Here is an 18,310-nt window from a genome sequence, read left to right as displayed (position 1 = left end):
CACCTGAGTTCCACACACTGTGACACCTCTTCCTGTGGTTCTGCAGAGCTTCGATCCCAGTGGAAATGAATGGTTCTTCCTGACAAACACACAAACATTAAAGTCTACTGCTGCAAAGGCCTCATTATTATCAGTGAAGTGAGCGTCAACCAAGTTCTTTTTCAACATGGGGAACAGGTGGAAGTCAGATGGGGTGAGAACTGGTGAATACGGCAGGTGACAGATATCACGGTCACAGTCATGCAGTGCAGTCATAGCAAATCCCAGGGTGTTAGCCAGTGCACTGTCATGATGAAACAGTACTCCTTCTGTGAGCTTTACAGGTTGTTCAACACTGCCTTGTGCAATCACTACCTGAGTAGCATGGTACGCTCCCGTTATTGCCTGGTCCTTCTGGAAGTAGTCTATCATCATTAGCCCTTTTGAATCCTAAAAAACTGATGCCATCGCCTTCCCAGCCGGTGAAATATACCTGGCCTTCCTTGGAGGGAGAAAAGTTGGATGTTTCCATTGTTTCGACTTATGTCTCTTGCTCGTAGTGGTGAACCCACATTTCATCCAGTCACAAGTCAACCAATAAAATTGGCCAGATTCGTCTCAAAGATGGTCAGATTATCGTGAGACATGATGAGCTTGGTGCCCTTATGATCAGCTGTCAAAAAACGAGGCACTCGACATGCTGAAACCCTTGTCATAGCAGGATCGTAAATCAGAATATGAACTCTCATAAGAGATGTCAACTTCACCAGCAATATGCCACATGGTCAATTGACGAACTTTCATTTCCATGTCATGTCCAAGATCAATGCTTTCCTGACTGATGCTATTGAAGGCCTCCCTGACTAGATATTTGATAACAACACACTTGCCAATGTTATTCATTCTAACAAAACTGAGCCACCTATTTAGCCTTGAAACCTGAACAGTAAGTAGAAATTAGTGTATCATGTTGAAATTTGGTCTGTAATTTTCTGAAGTATTTAAAAAAAAAAAAAAAAAAAAAAAAAAGGTCATATTTTAGTTTCTCCCTGGAGAGGCAGAGAACAACCATCCTTTGTAGTTTACATATGTAATACACCTTAATGGTCTCTCATTCTCTACAGTATGTCCGTTTAACCCTCTGAGGCACGTTGACATGAATCGCGTTCTTTGTGGTTTGGCATATAAACGCACGTAGATGCGAATCACGTTCTTAAGCAGAAAAAATGCCGTTGAAAGGAAAGTTTTAGGCTGATTTGCATCTAATTTTGGTATGTTCTAGTGGGTGCATCTCTCTTCCAAGGTAAACACTTGGCAACACTGTGACTGCTCTGATGAGACAATGGGCAGCAGAAAAACCTCAGTATCTCACGACCAGCCGGGTGAAGGGTAGCACTGCTGTCAGTCGCCCCTTTAAATCCCCTTTTCCCCCTCCCATCTGAGACAGAAGCCATTATTGAAATTTTGTGATTGTACAGTGTTTTTTACTATAATGTGATGTGATTGTGTCTATGGAACAGAGATATATTGTTCGTAAAGCACTGGGGCTCGTTATCAGCTGTTTGGCCTAGAGGCAAGAGTGTGGTTTGTTATAACGGTGTTTCCACTCTGCTTCACCCTGCCCGTAAATGATGTGAGTATTTTACCTTTATAATGAAGCCAGTATTTATATTTTGTGAAACATATAGTGCCTGGATTAGTGAAATAACTGATCTACCATAGCAGGCTTTATGTACGCCATAGATATATGCCATAGTTGCTAAGGAAACAAGAGGTCATGTACGCCATAGAGTCAGGAAGGGAATAATAATAGAGGAGGCTGGGATGGAATCATGTGATAGTGTTTTATATTGTATATGGTCCAGTGTGAAATATATGTACAAAATAGTGCAGCGAGTGTTCGTTGAGAAATATTGTATGCAATCACTTAGCTTAAACCTAGTGCAAGTATCAGAGACAACAAATATGCCACACAATCACAGACTTCAGTGAAAAGGTATTGTACCAATCTCAGAAAGTGCTATATTGCATATGGTCTAGTGTGGAACATACGAATAAAATAGTGCAGCGAGTTTTCAATGAGAAATAATGCGTGCATTGACTGACTTAGCGAAAACCTAGCACAAGGATCAGAGACAAGAAATATGCCACACATATATACATGTGTTGCGAGGCAAATGTTCGTGGAGAAGTCTATTGTGTGCATCGCATGTATAATGCAAGAAGGAGAGAAAAAAATACACCACAAACACCCACACCCACACGCTGACACACCACATAACTCCTTGTCCTCATACCCTTCAAGGTCCTGCCAACATCTCAACACTTCTGGAGGAAGTGAATTATCCGTATTTTGTTGATTTGTATATTAACCTATTTCTATATTTTTTATACAAATAAGTATTGTTTTTTACATTTACACATATGAGATGGAAGAAAGTTCAGCGTCAGTATAGACTGGTGGTCATGTCGAGTTTCTGAGAGCACTATCAAAATGCTTATGATATTTTACGTGTATACTTTGAGTAAAAAAAAGAAAATAAAACCTAACGAGCGAAAATATGTAGATGTGGGTGAGGCAGGGAAAGGGAGTGTTTTTATCTAGCTTGTGGGGGAGGAGGAGTATCCTACGTTTGTCAACCATTTACTCGAAAACTATTGGACGTATTGATTTCCTGTAAGAACCATGACAAAGATCAGTGAATTCTACGTATAACAGGACATAACAATGTAATATCTCTGATGAGAAGTCGTTGTTATGTAGGCGGGAATATAAAGGTTTTTGTGTGCACATGATGAAAGTGCAGCACGCTGGTGAGTACCCAGCAGTTTTTTGTGATTTACTTGGAAACTATGTGGTCCATCAAAAATCAGCATGGACGATGAATAAGATATGTAGGTTTCATGGCAATATACAGAGGTTTGGGTAGCAAAAATAAGGCGAGAATACGTGTTTTCAGCAGCGTCCGGGTGGGCTGGCGGCAAGGGGGGTGGAGTAAAATCGTGTCGCCAAAACATATAAAACTTATCCCGTCACATCCCAACCACTTTCGCACCTCCGACACCCCCCAGTCCCGACCCTTTTTGGAAAAAATATTTTTTGGCTAAAACCTCCGCTTTTGGTGAGAAACATCGAAAATTCATAGAGAAATCGCTCACCTGAGGTTTAAAATACTCGATACAGGTAGGAGTACCACCTTACCTTACAGGGTTTTCTATCAGGCTGGCTGCAAAGAAAACGAGCTCTATGGGAGGATAACTATTCCACACCACTCCTAACCGGTATTTATTTATTTATTTGGTACGAATTTATATGCAGTATGAGAGTATATTGGTTTTCAAACAGTAATATAGGCATTATAAGCATTGTTTCACTCACTAACTCATCACCATTCCTGACCTTCTTTTGCCACATTACCTGATCATCATTTCTGACTGTTTCTTCCTCTAATGCTATGTAAACTTTGTCCTCCACATTGTCATCGATTGGGGAATCACTCTGGCCCTGAATGTCTTTATTGGCCAGGTCACTGGTAACAGGTGAATTGCCGAGACAATGGCGTGCAGGGGGGGGGGAGGTTATGCGGGGTAAGGCATTGTCCCTGCTTGGCATCTTGTAGAGAAACAGAGGAAGGTGTCCCGTGTATACTTACGAAAAATCACGCGCGAAAATTGAAAATTGTGCAAATTAGGGACCTTGCAATTGCAAAACGTACCAGTACGTCAACGGGACCGGGAAATGCAAAATGTTGCAACGTACCCATACGTCAATGGGACGTCTCGGGTTATGTGTGCACGAGAGGATTAATATCGACTGTAGGACAGACCAAGATCAAGAGAGAGAACAGGTCAACTCACTTCGGCCTTAAAATGAGACAGCCTGGCGCATGACATCACGCGGCTGTTTCCTGCTCGGTTCGCCTGGACAGACGGACTCAGTCGTATCCTAACATTCCCCAACTCAAGATCTCCCCAGGTGACACACTCACTCCTGTTTTGGAGGAGTCATTCTACCTCAATCAATTTTGAGACAATATGGCTAGTTGTGCAATTAGAAAATGCACTTCTAGTCAGAGAAAGAAGGATCCTCTTACTAAATTTCATCGGTTCTCTGATACTGAAGAGTTTCCAAAGTAAATGGAGAGAGAGAGAGAGAGAGAGGTAAAAGATGTGGTGGACTGTGGTAAAGTATAGTGCAAGATGTAGGTAGGGAAGGATTAGGTGTGGAGGTCAAATGAGGATTAAGGTGTGGCACATAGACTGCGAAAGAGAGAGAGAGAGAGAGAGAGAGAGAGTGAGTGTATGTGTCTGTGTGTATGACAGAGAGAGAGAGAGAGAGAGTGTGTGTGTGTGTGTATGACAGAGAGAGAGAGAGAGAGTGTGTGTGTGTGTGTGTGTGTGTGTGTGTGTGTGTGTGTGTGTGTGTGTGGAACTACAGACATATAGTAACATGAAAATGTGAAAATATATACCTTTAAGAGAGAGAGAGAGATTAGTATAATTTCCCATTTTTACTGCCGTTTTCTCTGTATGGTAACCCCCTTTTCTCCCTCATGCAGCCGTGTGATGTGTCAGACCTGCGCACTAGGAGGAAATGATTTGACCTGTTCTTTCTCTTGATCCAGGGTTAGACGATGAGCTTTCTCGTCGCACTGGTCTACTCGTAGCATAAGGGGTTATGAATTCACTTTACTTGGGTATCTGGTGTTGCCATTATTTGTGTGGAAGGACGCAAATTCCCTTCTTTAAGGTACTGGTGCTTCTTGTTTTACTCTATGGCTGTGAGATGTGACACTAAAACGGTGACTTGAAGCGGTGAACTGCCTCTGGTATTAAATGCCATCACAGAATAGACCACGTACATGATGAGTAATTACTCCGTGAGACTGACTTGAGGCCTATTACCCACATATGTCAGCGTCAACTCCACTTTTGTGGGCAAGTGGCTCATTTTCCCAAGGATGACTCTGCCCACAGGGATAATCTCTGAGAGGTTGGAGAGGACCAAGAGGAAGGCCACGGAACCCGTGGCTGGAGCAAACTGATAATTCATGTCAAGAGATATTTAGAGAGGGAGGAGTTGCTGCCTGACTGGTTGCATGAAGGTATCCCTGTGGGTGGAGTCGAAGGGTGCGTGATGCCATGCGCACGATGGCCCCCTCCCCTCCATTATGATGATGATAATTTGCATCAATAACATACATGAGAATAATGAAGTGTATGCAATGTGTAGTTGCTAAGGAGTAAGTGTTATGAATTCTCTACTTCAACTCTGAAAACGAACCCCTACTAACACCCATTTTCACTCCCGTGACGTTTTTTTATATTTCATTCTTGTCACCACCGGACACTTTTCTTCAGCAGGGGGTTAGATATAGCCTTGATTAACTCCTTCACTACTTGATGAATAAAACCATCTAAACACGAAAATTCCGTCACTGTTCTAAAGGACTTGATTCAGGATCTGTGGCCCCAGTTACATCCTCTCTCTGTTGTGCGCGCACACACACACACACACACACACACACACACACACACACACACACACACATCTGAAGGGAAAGTAATTGTAGCCAATTTGTACATGCCACCCAGATCAAACACATGGGAAAGAGACGAATATGAGGACCTGGCAGAGAGTACAATTCAGAGTTTAAGAGCATTACTACATAAAATGGTACAGAAATCGGAAAGAATTATACTAACTGGAGACTTTAATACAAATATAAATTGGAATACTCTAGATATAATTAGCCAAGAAAGCTGTCGGGACCAAAAGCTCCTGGATCTCGTGCAAGAGTTTTTCCTAACGCAACATGTGAGGGAAACCACCAGAAACAGAGGACTCGATGTACCTTCAATGCTAGATCTAATATTTACTAGGCAAGAAAATGATATTGACAGTTTAATATATCACCCTCCACTCGGCAAAAGCGATCATGCAGTACTAAATGACAACTTCAGGATAGCATATGACACAGTTAACAGCAATGAAAGTTACAAAAAGAGCCTAAACCATGAAAAGGGAAATTATCAAGATCTAAAGAAGTATTTCTGAGAAGTTGATTGGGAAAATGAGCTTAGAGGACAAGATTTAAATGCTGTATATAAAAAATTCTGTGAATTTTATGAAATAGGACTCCAGAAGTACATCCCACAGCACAAAGAAGCAGATAAGAAAATACAGAAATGGTTCAATACAGAATGTAAATCAAAAGAAAGATGAGATTTGTTGTGGAATAGATACAGGAGACACAATAGTGAAAGGGCGTATAATAATTACAAACAGGCAAGAAACGATTATACAAGAATAAGGAGGGAAGCCCAAAAACAGTTTGAGGAGGATATAATAAACAAAAGTAGTGATCAACCAAAGCTGTTTTACAGCTACATCAGAAGGAAAACCAAAGTAAAAGATATAATACAATCCATTACGGACGAGGGAATCACTTATACACAAGAGAAAGATATTTGTGAAGCGCTAAATAAGAATTTCCAATTAGTTTTTACAGAAGAAAAAAATTTTGAGAGGGACTATGTGGAACATGCATGTCCACACATACTACCAGATATACAAATAGCAGAAAAAGTAATACAGGAGGAGTTAAGTAAATTAGACAGAGGAAAAGCAAGTGGTCCTGATGAAAATTCATGTTGGGTACTACGAGAATGTGCAAAGGAGTTAAGTAAACCATTATTTTTAATTTTCAAGAAATCCTTGAGTCAAGGTAAACTACCTGATATTTGGAAGAAAGCAAATATTGTCCCCTTATTCAAGAAAGGAAACAGACAAAATCCATTCAACTACCGACCAGTATCACTGACCAGTGTTGTAAGCAAGGTATTAGAAAAGCTTATAAGAAAAGCTTGGGTAAATCATCTAGAAGAACACAGTATGATAACATAAAGACAGTTTGGTTTCAGAAAAGGAAAATCATGTGTTACTAATCTGTTGAGCTACTATGACAGAGTAACAAACACAATACAGGAAAGAGAAGGATGGGTGGACAGTATCTATTTAGATTTCAAGAAAGCTTTTGACACAGTACCACACCAAAGACTTTTATGGAAACTGTACCATCAAGGAGGAATTCGAGGCAAACTGTTTTGTTGGATGCAAGATTTTCTCATAAAAAGAGAAATGAGAACAGTACTAAGAGGAAACTACTCATCATGGAAAGAAGTGACTAGTGGAGTACCACAGGGATCAGTGCTGGCACCAATCATGTTTTTAGTGTATATAAATGATATAAACAGTAACAATGGAAATGAAAGTTATCTGAATATGTTTGCAGATGATGCAAAAATACAAAGGAGAATTACTAACACAGACTCTTGTAAAGAGCTACAAGAAGAATTAAATAAACTTCATGAATGGAGTAGTACATGGCAAATGGAATTCAATGTGGACAAGTGTCATGTAATCAAGTTTGGTAAAAGTGGAAAAAGACCTGATTGGGATTATAAGTTAGGAAATAAAACCCTATATACATCAGAAAGAGAGAAAGACCTAGGTGTGATTATCAATAACAGACTATCTCTGGCTGACCACATCAGCGAGAAGGTACGGAACATGTATACACTGCTTGCAAATATGAGAATAGCATTCACATACATAAATGAAGACATGCTAAGAAGGATAATAACATCATTCATTAGACCAACCCTGGAATATGCATCAGTAGTCTGGAGTCCTCATCTCAAGAAACACATAGACAAGATTGAAAAAGTTCAAAGGGCCGCTACAAGATGGATACCAAGCTTAAGGGACCTAAGCTACGAAGAAAGACTAAATAATCTGAATCTACCAACACTACAGGAGAGAAGGAAAAGAGGTGACATGATAATGCTATATAAGTGCATATCAGGGAAGGAGAAAATAGACATAAATGATTACTTAACATATGGAGAAGCATCAGCAAGAGGACACTGCAAAAAACTGCATAGGAAGAGAGGTGATAAAGACGTAAGGATATTCAGTTTCCCAAACAGAGCAATTGATCAATGGAATGCACTACCGAATGAAATAGTGTGTGCCAAAACAATTCACAAATTTAAGGATATGTATGATAAATATGGTTTAAGACACGGGACAGTACGAGCTTGACTCATTCCTGTAAAGATACAATTAGATAAGAATAATTAGGTAAGGTAAGAACACACACACACACACATGCATGCAAGCAAAGTCATTATATTCTCATCTCCCTCCTATCACTTACATCCATTACACCCACTTTCCTTCTTCTAATCTCTTTCCACCACTTTATTTTGTTTGTGCCTTTCTCCCATCCTTCTCCGAAACTTTTCTCTTGTACAATTTCTCCCCTCAGGTTTTTCTCAAACACAGTCCCTCCATACACCCTCCCCTAACTCCATCCTTACTCGACTACCTCTGCCTCTCACCTTCTGCTATTCTTTCTCTAACAGTTCCTTCAAACTCCTCTTACCTTCTTTGTTATCTCTCATCTACCTTTCATATACCTTCTCTTATATCTACTATGCAGTATAGTGCCACAGAGGGCTACCTAGCACCCCCAGAAGAAGCCCACCAAGGAGCACCGACAGCGTGCCGGGACTCAGGGTGACAACGACATAAGTCCTCCTGGGCCATGTGCCCCTATGACCCGGAGCTCGCCTGTCGCCACCTTACCAGGAATACAAGACTACCTTCCAGGTGAGCCGTCCCCAACCAACTTCGGGGTGGAGCTGTAACTCCAGCTCCAATAAGCACCCCTGAGACAGCCGGTAGCCTCTCAACCCTCCTATAGGAGACGGCCTGCAGCCACTTTGGAGGAAAACAGGAGACGGCCTGTAGCCGCTCCCGCCTTTGTCAGGAGATGGTCTGTAGCCGCTATGAAGGTGCCCCTAACGAGATGGCCTGTTCCGTTCCCGCCTTTGTCAGGGAACGGCCTGTAGCTGCTCTAAAGGTGCCCCTAACGAGACGGCCTGTAGCCACTCGACTCTCCTACAGGAGATGGCCTGCAGCCGCTCTGGAGGTAAAACAGGAGACGGCCTGTAGCCGCTCAACCCTCCTGCAGGAGATGGCCTGTAGCCGCTCCAGAGGGAATCAGGAGACGGCCTGCAGCTGCTCTGAAGGTGCCTCTGATTCGGCCTGTAGCTGCTCCTTTCCCCAGGCCACGGCCAGTAGCTGGGCCTTGGAGACTGCCTGCAGCCGCACCCCCAGAAGGCCACAGCCAGTAGCTGGGCCCTATGGCAGGAGACGGCCGGTAGCCGCTCCTCTGTCAGGTGCTGACTCCTGTTCATCAACCTATGACCCAGAGGGAGCCCCCAGCCTGGAGGAGTACTGGAGAGGTCACGTGACTTCCACCGGGCTCTTCTCCCTGCAGCCGGATCCGGAGAGGACTTGCCTGATGGACCCCGACGTAGGCCGACATCGCAGCCCCCTCCTGACGGCGTCTCCGAACACCAGGGACCGCAGCCCTAGGGATCTTCAGACTGTCCCCAGGACCCCCGAGTGGGACCTCCCTACACCCAGACACCGGAGATCTTCGTCCTCCGTCAGGCGCCTGAGCGAGAAGTTCAGGCAGTTATTCGGCCCCAGCCCCGAGGGCCGTTTTCCCACCCCAAGCCCGAAAGCACAGGACCGTTTGCCACCCGTAGCCCCGGACGAGAGAGGACGCCCCTACACGTGATCCGGTGGCCTCTGAACACAGAGGCCCCCGGTGGAACCCAGCCCTGTCAGTAGTGAGGGTGGGTCACCTCAGCTGCCCTTGTACCTGACCGCCACGATGCCCAGACCCGAAAGGAGTGACAGTGAAAGCACAACGTCCGTGAATTAGTGACGTGAAGGCAGAGTAGTGAATTAACCATAAAAAGGAAGTCAGTGAGAGATGCACCAGTGACAATATAACAGTGGTGGAGTGAATAAAAGTAACAGTGAAACCGTGAACACAGCCAAGCAGTGAAATACGGGTCTATTATAGTGAATACGATACCATCTAGTAACTCTGCATCATATTAAAGTCATACACAGACCCCAGTGTTATAGTAATAACTACCAACAGTGAAACAGTGCCACCCACTCCATCTATATATATCTACATAAAATAAATCACAGGGATGCGGCAGACATTTTTAACCCCTTGTCAAAAGTGGTGTCACCTATGGAAAATAAAATCACCTGGCAGTAGCAATACTAAACTTAACCCCCCTCCCCCCCCTTTTTTTTTAATACCACCATATGATGGTGGTAGGTGGGGATGCTCACCATCCACTCACTGATGTAGTGCTGCTTTGGGTGTCTGCCCTTTCCCCTTTGCCTTCCTTCCTCTTCTGTCTTTCTTTCCTTCATTCTTTCCTCTTCCTTCTGCCTATGGGTAACTCTACACTGAGTGACAAGCCAAATGGTTTCCTGTACACCAGGAAACTTGTAGTAAGCTGGGTGGTAACCATATAACCAAATTATGGTGCCTGGTGATTTAGTGGGTAATTAAGACGCTCTAGTTGGATTGAGCCTGTGTAGGTTTGTATCCAAGTGGAGGTTGGGGTTTATTGCTCATGTAATGCCACCCATGAATGAGTGAGGCTGGTCATTCTCATCTTAAATGTCAGAACCAACTTGCCTAGCCCTGGCCTCCAATGTTCCTCATGGGGCAACACAGGATTGGATGATGGATGGATGGACCACCACATGATTCTGTTTACCTTTTTTTTTTTTTAAGGGTTAGAAACCATTTTAACCCCCTCCGGCACCGTAAGTTTTCTGTACAGTAATTGTGCATGACACGATCAGAGAAAATGCCAAGAGAGCAGGCTGGACTCGCGCACAAAGGAAAACTATCTATCTATTGTCAAACGCCTCAATCCCGTTCGGGGTGGCCACAAACAAATCAGCATTCCCAGATATTTTATTTGCCCTAGAAGTTGGCAATAATGGTACAAATTGTATGCCATCATCTTCCCTGATGTTTATACTATATGATAAGCTAATAAAAATACACAAAACTTATGAGTAAAAGTACTGTGAAAGTACCCAAATGAGGTGAGAATACTGTTGTTCAACAATGAAAATAACAGCTCTACACTGTAGCACAAAATTCTACCCGCAAGATGCAAGAGCTAAGAATATGTCTAGATGCAGAATTTCACAAGTTTTCACATGGGTTTGTTGGGATCCTGAAACGACCAATAGTTTTCGAGAAAATCGCCAAAAATTGTGCCCGTCCTCCTCCGCCCTGAACTAAAAATCGAGAGAATGCAGACTATTTGAGAGTGTTGGCCTGGAAATAGACACCCTCCCCTATGACACACCAAATACTGACGCATTTCATGCTAATACAATTTTTGGTGAATATTTTTGTCCAGACCTGCCTAATTGGCATCCCTTCAGATCACCACTGCAAGTGCGTCATCGGTTCCTCTTCAGCCTACCACTGTTTTGACTCATTTTAAGTCATGATGCACGAAGGGGTTAGTCCATTCAAAACCAGATGTTTCTCCATTAGCTGAATAATAATGTCTGGGGGCACCTTGAATAAAACAATATATAATTGGGCTGAAGGGATTAAAAAGATATTACTAGACTAAAGGAACCAAGATATTTTGTATTCTGGCCTCCATATTTTAATTTTCCATTTATTCATCCCTGGCTTCTCTCAAAATAATGATAGAGTATTAACCTTACTATGGGCAAAAGAGAGGTAAATGAGGCAAGGCAGCAGTTCTAAATATGACAATAGGACTTTATTCTATATCACCCAAACCTATTTCCCAGTGCTCAAAAAGGGATGGTATGGATTTAGATCTAGGCGTATGTAAAACACAAAGGTTGAACTACTACCAGTGTACCTGGCCAAAATAGACCACACCTCCATTCACCTTCTTCCATAATCTCAGCCTCATGCTACAGTATAACACAACAACCAACATTCTGGGCTTAACCTTAATTCACTGCTAAGAAACTGCAAAGGTGCTGGTCATGTAATGTGATACCGTACACAGAGGAGACTGAGGTATCTAGATATGCCAGGGGTAAAAAAAAAAATAAAATGTGAATGTCGAAAGTACAGCAACAAGAAGTGCTGCTAGACGACTTGGGATGAGATCCTACAAAATGATCCCAGGATTAAGAAAATGAACACAGATGTGACCAGAGACTGTGCAGCATGAAGAATCACCATCAGGTGAACAAAACTGACACATGCATGCATCTACAAAGCTTTTCAAATTGAAATAAAACAAAACAAACAAAAGGCTATTTAGGGATAACAGAAAGCATATAACTCTAAATGTACTTATCATTATACCATCTAAACTTCCTGCAATGGTGGACAGTACTGTATTCACTGCATGAAAACCATGGTGCAAACCAGTTATGTGACACATCATCATCCCAACCCTATATCCACCAAAAAAAAATGGGGTGAAGTAGGATCTAAAAACGAAGAAATAGAAAGAAGAAAAGCAGGTGAGATATTCAAGTGTGCACAGTGATAAGGTCCACCACATCATTCACACATCAGCCAAGCCTCTGAAAGTATGGCATCACCTAACACACACCCAAAGTAGAAAACAGTCATTTATCTGTCTATTGCCAAACATCTAATTCCAAGGTTCATTCACAGTAAAAGAAAGAAAAAAAATCCTTCAAGCCCCTGTACCACCACTCATTTTCGTTTCTTCTAACCATTTCTCATCATCCTAATCCAATTTCGCATTACAGTATTTCAAAGACATATGGTACAGCTTAAGGGATGGAACCAAGAATATTATGGCTTGGATGATAAATGAATGAATGTAAGACTAAATTCGATGAAGACTTTGTTATCAAAATAACTTTTTCTTACCTGTTATCGTAATAACATTTCCTTTCACTGTTTTCCCTGTTTCCTTACATATTCCTCATATCCTCATGGCAAAATTCTCATATGTCTCTACTGACATTTTCATGGTCTGGATAATTTAATTACTCTATATACCAAACTAATTCCATAAGATATTACTCAGCCAAGAGTCAAAGAAGGCTGCTGATGTTGGTACCGGGTGCAGGGCACTAGAGAGAATGTGGCTGGGGAAGGCAGAGAGTGTGTCACAAAAGACTGCTGAGAAGTGGAGGGCCTCCAGAGATAATAAGCGTGGTTTTAGTTACTGTACTAATCTGATAAATTCTATTACATATGAATGTGTTGTTCCACATGACTGGTTGAACAGTGTGACTGTAACTGTGTACAAGAGGAAGAATGAAGCCCTGGCAAGAGGAAATTATTGAAACATAAAGCTTTGGACCTGATAATGAAGGTACTGGAGAGAGTTCTGGAAGGCATGATAAATGAAACAGTGAATAATGATGATATGCAGTTTGAGTTTATACCAGGCAAAGGGACCACTGGTGCAATATTCGCTGTTCGACAGCTTCTACAAAAATACACTGCACAGGAAGGATGAGCATTATACTTTGTTTCTGTTGATCTGGAGATGGCTTTTGTCATACTGTCCAGGGAAAAGGTGAAGTGGGCAATGAGAAAGCTTGGGACTGAGGTGTGGTTGGTTTGAGTGCCTATGGCAATGTACAAGGGTACTTACACTCAGGTGAGTGATGAGTTTTCCATGAATGTTCGTATGCATTAGGAGTCAGTTATAAGCCCCTTCTTGTTTATTATGGTGCTTGATGCTGTCTACTATGACTGCAGAAGTGGACTCCCATGGGAGGTATTGCATGTTGATGACCTGGTGTTGACTGCAGAGAATGAGAGGGTAATGGAAGAAAGAATCAGGGAAGTGGAGATGGAATGAGGTATACGGGTTTCAGAGTGCCTGCCGATAAAACAGAAGTGATTATATCAAGGGCAGGTGATGATACTGTCCAAGCAGGAGTGTGGCCATATGGAGTTTGCCACAAAGGTGTGGGAAGTAACTCCACTTTATGCAGTGTTCATGATAAATGAGTGCATAAGAGATGTAGTGGTATTAGACATAGGCTGCAAAATTATGCTGATTTGTGTGTGCCTTATGTAACAGAGAGCAGACTGATGCAGAGATTAGAAAGGATTAACCTTGCTACTAAGCCTCTCAAGTATGTGGAGTTGTGGAGTTGTTGTTGTTTGAGGACATTATATGTGCTGAGGGTGAGGCTGGAACTTGCTCAGTAACAAAAGTAAGGGAAGACTGGAATAAGTTCAATAAGTCGTAGTGCTAGTGAGTATCTGAAGTGTGTGGAGGAGTTGTTATTTGTGGGACACGATATGTGCTGGAGGTGGGGCTGGAACATGCTCATAACGAGGGTAAGAAGTGATTGGAATAAGTTCAGGGACTTCTTGTCCCTCCTGACACTGAAAGGGCTCTCCCTCCATGCAAAGGGGTCCTTGTATACAGCATGTTAGTTTAATGCTGCATGATGGTGAGATTTGGGAGGTGAAGGAGAAGGATATTCATGGGCTCAAAAGTATAGGAATCAGAATGATTACATGAATGACAGGCCTGGAGGAGGTAGGACTGCAAATGATGAGTAACGAGGAAGGATGGGACTTGAAGAAAGTTAATGTTGTGATGTGAAGAAGTAGATTAAGATGGGCTAGGCATGTGGAGAGGATGGAGGTTGGGAACTGGGTGCAAAGGGTAAGGAGGGTGAGCACTGAGGGTAGACCTGCATGAGACAGGAAAATATAAATGAAATTGGGACAAGGTCACAGAGGTCACCTCAGGGATAAGCAACTAAACAGAGAGGCTGCTGGATATGACGTAGAATGGAGAGCTGTCATTAGGTGTCCAATACCAATGCATGCAAGTGTGACTGGAACCTTTATAAATGAATGAACAAACCATTAATCCTCTAATAGTCAGGACAACTTGAGTATCTTATTCCGGCTACTGCCAGATAATCTTATTCAGCAATGAATGTTACAGAATGACAAAAATGAAGGCTTACTTAAATGGCAGTAAGGAAAGTAGTGCTAAGTAATGATAATGAGGCTGAGAGGCATTTTTAAAATAACCACATGGATGAATTAGATGTCTAGTTACAGGTCTTAAAGCATGATAAATACACTTCACAATGAAAGGTTTTTCACGAACACAGCAATGCTGAACATACAGTATTCTGAAGAAAGCAATATATATTAAACAAAACGTCAATTAAAAAAAAAAAGCTGAATAAGAACTGTTGGTCCCAAAACAAACTAGTCTTAAAAGACTTCAGATTCTTTGTCTAGTGTCAATTAGCTTCAATGCTGTATATACCTTAAGTATATTGTTCTCTATGTATGAAATATTTGTGCTTATAAAACATTCCTTACAAACTTCTACTTTTTAAGTAACTGGTACTCACATTTTTAATCATCAAACTTGAGTCTTAGTTTGATGAAATCCAAGCTGTAAGAATTCAGTGATCCTCAATTATCGGGGTTGTGGTCAAATAATCAGAAAAGCTGGATAATGGAGGGTAATGCACACACACACACGCACGCACGCACGCACGCACGCATGCACGCACGCACGCACACACACACACACACACACACACACACTCTCTTTCTCTCCCAGCACTGCTCATCCAGTCACTTTCACACTTAAACTCATTCATTCTCATTCACTATCACGCACTCTTGGGGGTGCAGTAGCTCAGTGGTAGAGCATCGAGCTCGTGGCTGGGAGGTCGCAGGTTTGAGTCTCACCCGGGACTGCCATGCTGGGAGGGGGTAGCTCCCTCCTGTAACTTAGCGGGGTTATATGGCCATTGTTGCCTAGCTTGGGGATTAAATCCCTTTATCACTCACTCTTAACAACTCACTCTCATACTACTCATTCATACACTTACCCTCCATCATTAACTTTCACTCACTTCTGCACACTCATTCCCATCCTGTAATTCTCCTATCCCCATATTCTCCCTTTCTTCGTCTGACTCACTCTGTCAACTCATCAGCAGTAACGTGAAGCATCAGTAAGATGGGTCAGTGAGTGGGTCAGTTAATCGAGGGTCCACTGTACAGGGTGAGTAATATGCCAGACAAACTTAAATGTACCTGTGCTGTTGATGGATCTTATTCATTTATGAAAAACAAACATAATAAGAACTACAAGTACACTACCTGAGCTTACTCTGACTCAACAAAACTCAAATTTACCAAACATGTTCTCACTTTTGGCCCACCTTGTTTATTAACACCATCAATCCAAAGATGTATTTATAAGCCTATACTTGATATTTCAAATGATCTTATTCAACTCACATGAGAATTTCAAAACTTAAAGGGTTAGATGCTGACTTTACTAACCCTTTAGGTATTTGAGGTCTTTTCTTAGCAGTATAAATGCATCTGGGGACAGCATGAATAAAATGAAAAAATATGTCACCATATTGCATTGTCAGTAAAATTCAATACAGTCATCCCTTAACATTCGTGGGGGTTAGGTAACACTGACACCAGCGAATGTTAAAAATCCAAGGATATCTGCTGCCCCCCCTTAAAAATACCTCTGGACCCCCCATTTTCTTATATAACTAAAGAAAAACCCTATGTGCATGTTTACAACCACTTTATTTAATACAAGAACACTAAACAACTACTTTATTTAATACAAGAACACTAAAAGTTGAAAATAATGAAGAGTGTACACCTTCATGGCCTCTCTGACAACTGTACTCATCCCAGCACCCTCCAAAAGGAAGAGTGTTACAGTATATTTCATTCACTGGATGATGCCATTACTGTACTAAAACAGCCACAAACTGTGCCTGGGATAATGTTACAGTGTCAGCAGAGTTCAATGAGATAATTTTTTTTTTCTGCAGCCATCCGCAGATATTCAAAGCCGTGAATGTTAAGAGATGACTGTATACTGAACCATCAAAAATGCTTTACACTACTTAGTTTTAAGCAACTTCAGCAATCATTAAGTTACCATTCTGTTCTCAGTGGCTGTCCACATGCTGTTTACAACTTTTTATTATGCTGACTGTTAACAAGTGCACTAATCTTGTTCTCTGCCAGAGACATTAAAACCGCGAATGTTAAGGGATGACTGTATACTGAGCCATCAAAAATGCTTTACACTACTTAGTTTTAAACAGCTTCAGCAATCATTAAGTTACCATTCTGTTCTCAGTGGCTGTCCACATGCTGTTTACAACTCTTTATTATGCTGACTGTTAACAAGTGCACTAATCTTGTTCTCTGCCAGAGACAACCGTTGCTCCAAGATGACTACTGTTTGCGTCAGAGTGTCCAGCTGTGTCTTGATGTACTCCAGACTCGCTGCAATGTCTGGTCCATCACTCCCACCAATGGTCTGAGAAGGCAGAATATGAAATTCAGTCAAACCTCACAATCAGTCAGGGATGCATTTAAAAATAACACACCTTTACCCATGCAACTGATATGTACTGCAAATTGAGGAACTAATAAACCATCTCTACATGCATCAAAAGGAACTGAGCAGGCAAAAAGGAAAATAGAAATAGTAGCTTATAACAAGGAAATGCTGAATCAGTATCATCATCCCAACCCTAATTCTCACCTTGCAGATGGGGTGAGATAAGGATGCAGAAGCAAAGATAGAGCATTAAGGCAAAATGATAAAAACAGTTTCACCATCATCCTAACCCTATTCATCACTAAGAAATTAGGTAGGTAAGAAAAGGTATTCCATATTTAAGCATGCATTGATGGGGTGCACTATACGTGCTTACTTTCGAGCTTTATGTTATCCAGACAATGTTTGCCTTACACACTAATTCTCATGTCAACCATGAGGCTAGACCACATGAAATTAAGGACTGACATGCAGATGACATGATGAACTGAGTGATCACATTCAACCGAAGTCGGGCAGGCCATCTTTATTTCAGTTACAGTATACAGAATGTATATAAACACAGCAGGTTCAATCTCCATGCTAAAAAAATTGACCTTTCCACTTCAAGAATATCTAAAAATACACCCACACACCGATTTCTGGCAGTGTTGTGTACTAGTGGGAGTGTTCAGTCAGCAAGTATGTCAGATATCGAAACAATTTTCCCCATAAGATACTGGAGAAAAGACATGCGTTCCAGGCATTCTCCCAAACTCTCATATACCTTACTTGATCAATAAAGACTGACATAGAAACACCATAGGCAATGTCATTATCCTCATAAACAATACTATTGCTAAAAAATGAGACATCAACCATCACATGCAGGAAGGTAAGGTGGTTAGGACGTGCGGTATGAGATGCATCTGGACAACTGACAGGCAGGCAGCTGGCAGTGTGCCAAGTGGGGGTGAGGGAGGGCAGGGGGATGGGGAGGGAGACAAGCAGGGGTGTAGGAGGACAGAGGAACAGGGAGGAAGACAAGAAAGCCAAACTTCCCTACTATCCCCTCCCC

The 18,310-nt window shown here is 42.0% G+C and overlaps 1 protein-coding gene across 1 annotated transcript in view; it reads right to left on the bottom strand.

The window, feature by feature from the left end:
* Positions 1–648: 648 nt before the first annotated feature.
* Positions 649–18,310, bottom strand: part of LOC145417542 (uncharacterized) — a 104,761-nt gene continuing 87,099 nt past the window's right edge. Inside the window, exons 8-10 of the mRNA XM_080286252.1 lie at positions 17,088–17,229; positions 4,871–5,010; positions 649–918 (exon numbers count right to left, since the gene is read on the bottom strand). Coding sequence (XP_080142378.1) covers positions 649–918; positions 4,871–5,010; positions 17,088–17,229 — 552 coding nt within the window. The remainder of the gene's footprint in view (positions 919–4,870; positions 5,011–17,087; positions 17,230–18,310) is intronic.

This window comes from Coenobita brevimanus, chromosome 110, assembly GCF_032717465.1.
Source record: "Coenobita brevimanus isolate Jiangsu-jjx chromosome 110, ASM3271746v2, whole genome shotgun sequence".
Taxonomy (NCBI): domain Eukaryota; kingdom Metazoa; phylum Arthropoda; class Malacostraca; order Decapoda; family Coenobitidae; genus Coenobita; species Coenobita brevimanus.
This window is presented reverse-complemented; position numbering and strand designations above follow the sequence as displayed.